The sequence below is a fragment of the Parus major genome, chromosome 26 (genome assembly GCF_001522545.3).
Source record: "Parus major isolate Abel chromosome 26, Parus_major1.1, whole genome shotgun sequence".
Classification (NCBI taxonomy): domain Eukaryota; kingdom Metazoa; phylum Chordata; class Aves; order Passeriformes; family Paridae; genus Parus; species Parus major.
In genome coordinates, this window is record NC_031795.1 from 4,608,155 (window position 1) to 4,611,749 (window position 3,595).

The following is a 3,595-nucleotide window of genomic DNA, read 5'->3' on the forward strand; positions in this document are numbered from 1 at the left end:
GCGGTGGGGAGGGGATAGCGGGGCGGACCCGGAGGACATGGAGGCCGAGGGGGCCCCGTCATGGCGGGGTCCCGGCGGGGCCGTGCGGGAGCTCTGCCGCTCTTTCTGCCACTACAACCGGCACTTGGCGCGGCTGCAGCACAACCTGCGAGAGACCAAGAGGTTCTTCCGCGATGTCAAGTTCTCCCAGGGACACCCCTTCGCCTCGGCGCCTGCCGGTGACGGCCCCCCCTCCGCCGGGGATGGGGGTCCCGGGGACGGCGGTGAGAGAGGCCGGGGCGGGCGGGCCCGGGGAGGCCGCGCTGGGGCGGGACGTGTGAGGGTGAGGGGTCTGTGGGGGTAAAAGGGGAAATCTCTGGGGGTGAGAGGTCTCTGGGGGCTTTGGGGGGCTTGCGGTGAGGAGTGAAGCGTCCAACTTGGCGGGTCTATAATGGGGGTTCCAGGGCTGGGGGTGCCTGGAGGGTGTGAGGGGCTCTGTGGGGTGAAGGGAGGAGGGCAGGGCGTGATTTAGAGGGGATTTAGGATGCGTGTGAGGGAAAGATTCTTCTCCGGGGGGGTTTTGGGGCGCTGAGCAGGCTCCCCGGGGAGTTGAGCGCTGGTTTGTGGGAGTGTTTGGGCAGCACAGGGTGGGATTGTTGGGGAGTCAGCAGCTGGATCCATGATCCCTGTGGGATTTGCTGATGGGGATCCTCTCCCCCTCTCCCTGACCTGCGGCTCCAGCCCCACAGCGAGGGGGATTTGGAACAGAGTGGACAGGGTGGGATGAGGGGATGGCATTCCCTGGTTATCCCGGAGTTCTGTGGGAATAACAGCCTCGCTCAGGGGCTCTCTGAGCATCTGCTGCTGTTGACAAACGTGAAACGTCCCTAAAGATCTTCATTCATCCCCAAATGCCTCCTGAGTCATCTCTCCTGTCCAGGGTTCTTGTCTTGCACTTCAAGTCCTGGTTTCACGTTCGAAGCGTTGGGTTTTTCTGTCTGTGTATTAAAAAAAATTAAATTGGTTTTGGGCTGGTTTGGGGTTCATTCTCCCCTTGTGGTACCGTGGAAAGGTTTTTGGGAGCACATCGGGATTTTGGGATGTGGTTGCTGCCCCTCTCAGCGGGCGGGGTGGGGAGTGGGATTTTGAGCCAGGACAGGTGAGCCTGTGATGTTTGGAATTTGGGATTGTTCTGCCTGGGGAAGAGAAGGATTTGGGGTGACCTGAAGGAGCTGGCGAGAAAAGACGGAATATTTCCAAGGGATGGATGGCTTCCCACTTCCAGAGGGCAGGGATAGACGGGATTTTGGGAATAAATCCTTCTCTGTGAGGCTGGGATGGAATTCCCAGAGGAGCTGTGGCAGCCTGGGAGTGTGCCAGGCCAGGTTGGATAGTGGATAAAATGGAAAAGTTGGATAAAATGGAAAAGTTGGATAAAATGCAGCCTGGGATAGTGGGAGGTGTCCACACCCATGGGATTGGATGATCCCTTCCAACCCAAACCATTCCAGGATTCCCTCTGCTGCTTTGGGTGGGATATTGGGAATAAATCCTTCCCTGGGAGGGGCTGGGATGGAATTCCCAGAGGATTTGTGGCTGCCCCATTTTTGGAAGTCCCCAGAGCCAGGCTGGACGTGGCTGGGATCAAAGCAGGAAAGTGGGAATTGTCCTTTTTCCCCTGGGGAGGTTTTTAGGTGTCAGGAAGTTTCATCAGCGCAGTTTTCCTTGATTTTTCCCCAAATCTGCCCTTCAGGTGGAACCAGAGTAGAGGAATTTTCTCCAAGGACTTGTGCAGGGTCAGTTTTGTGCAGCACAGAGGGAACTGGGATGTGGAGAGGAGTGGACAGGACACAATTCCCATGGGAAAATAAACCTGGAAAATAAACATGGGTGTGCTGGAAGCCAAAGAGATGGGGAGGTTTTGCTTTTGCTCCTTCTCCTCATCCCAGGCAGGCTGGGAATTTATGGATCATTTCATTCCAGCCAAAAAAATCCCCCCCAAAAATCACTGAGATGCACTGGAGTTACTGAAGGATTATTTATTTTATATTATTATTATTATAATTATTATTATTATTATTATATATTTATATTTATATTATTGTTTATATTATTGTTTATATTATTTATGGATTATTTCTTTGGATGAACAGATAGAATCCTGGGATGGTGCTCCAGGAATTGCCTTTTGGGAATGTTTTCCTCCAATCCTGATGTTTTTGGGTTCTTGGGGAGCTGTAAAAACAAAACCTGAGTCAGGGACTTGCAACATAAAATAGGTGAAAATATAAAAGAAAAATCAAATTGTTTGCTGCTCCTCGGGGTTGTTTTCTTTGTGCTGTGCCTGTAATAATTGGGACAATTAAAACCCGAGGCTTTGGAGGTTTCTTTTGATTTATTTTAGGAATTTTTGGGAAAATTCCCAGAGTTTTGGGCAGCAATTGGAGCTTCCCTTGATGGTGTGTCCTTCAGCTTCCTGCAATAAATGGATTTTTTAAGGGAGTTATCCAGAGGGTTTGGAGGTGTTTTTGTGCTGATGGAGGGGTTTATCCTTTTCAAGTCTGTTCCCCTAAAGATCAGCGCTCCTTTCAGGGGTAAAAACTTTGATTTAAGAGCAGTGGAGAGGTGGAATTTGTGGAATAACTCCTCAGGCTGAAGAAAGGAGGATTTCCCAAGGAGCTCCAGAGGATGGAATTTGGCTCTGCAGCCTTTGGAGCTGCTGAAATCAGAATTAATTGGATTTTTTTTTTTCTTCTCATGGAATTAACCCTGGAGCTGCTGAAATTTGGATTAATTGTTGTTTTTTTTCTCTTGGAATCAACACCTCTGTGCCGCTATGGAACTAAAATGGGTTTATTCAGAATTCCAGACTGCTTTGGGTTGGAAAGGACCTTGAATCCCACCCAGGCTCACATTCCAGGTTGCTCCAAGCAGCTTTTGGACACCTCAGTTGACACAAATGTGTTGAGATTAAATCTTGTGGTGGTCAGAGCCTGCTGGAATGCACAGCCAGCAGCTCGGGAATGGCCGGAATCCTTGGAAAACCCTCAAAAACACAGCCTGGAAAACGGGATAATGGCGAGCGAGGCCATCAAAGTGTAGGAAAAGGGATGAGCCAATGCTTGGGAGCTTTAGAGATTCCATAAATCCCAGCTGAGCTTGTTCCGCCCAGGATCTGGAGAGGAATCCTGCTGAGAGCCGCCCTTGTTCCCTGGACAGGCTTCCTTTCATCCCGGGGAATTCATGGGATGCGCACGCCCCGGGGCTTGAAGTGTTCCTCACATGGGATGGATCTGGGATGGATCCGGGGTGGATCTGGGATGGATTTGGGATGGATCCGGGGTGGATCCGGGATGGATCCGGGATGGATTTGGGATGGATCCGGGATGGATTTGGGGTGGATCCGGGGTGGATCCGGGATGGATCCGGGATGGATCCGGGATGGATTTGGGGTGGATCCGGGGTGGATCCGGGGTGGATCTGGGATGGATCCGGGGTGGATCCGGGGTGGATCTGGGATGGATCCGGGATGGATCTGGGATGGATCTGGGATGGATTTGGGATGGATCCGGGATGGATCTGGGATGGAGCTCCCGCTCCAGCCCCTGGCACTGCT

General features: G+C 52.0%; 1 protein-coding gene across 1 annotated transcript in view; it reads left to right on the forward strand.

Moving 5' to 3' along the window:
- The first annotated feature begins 6 nt into the window (after window positions 1-6).
- The window catches only part of DSTYK (dual serine/threonine and tyrosine protein kinase), a 23,291-nt gene continuing 19,702 nt past the window's right edge, over window positions 7-3,595 (forward strand). Inside the window, exon 1 of the mRNA XM_033519850.1 lies at window positions 7-263. Coding sequence (XP_033375741.1) covers window positions 38-263 — 226 coding nt within the window. The 5' untranslated portion in view covers window positions 7-37. The remainder of the gene's footprint in view (window positions 264-3,595) is intronic.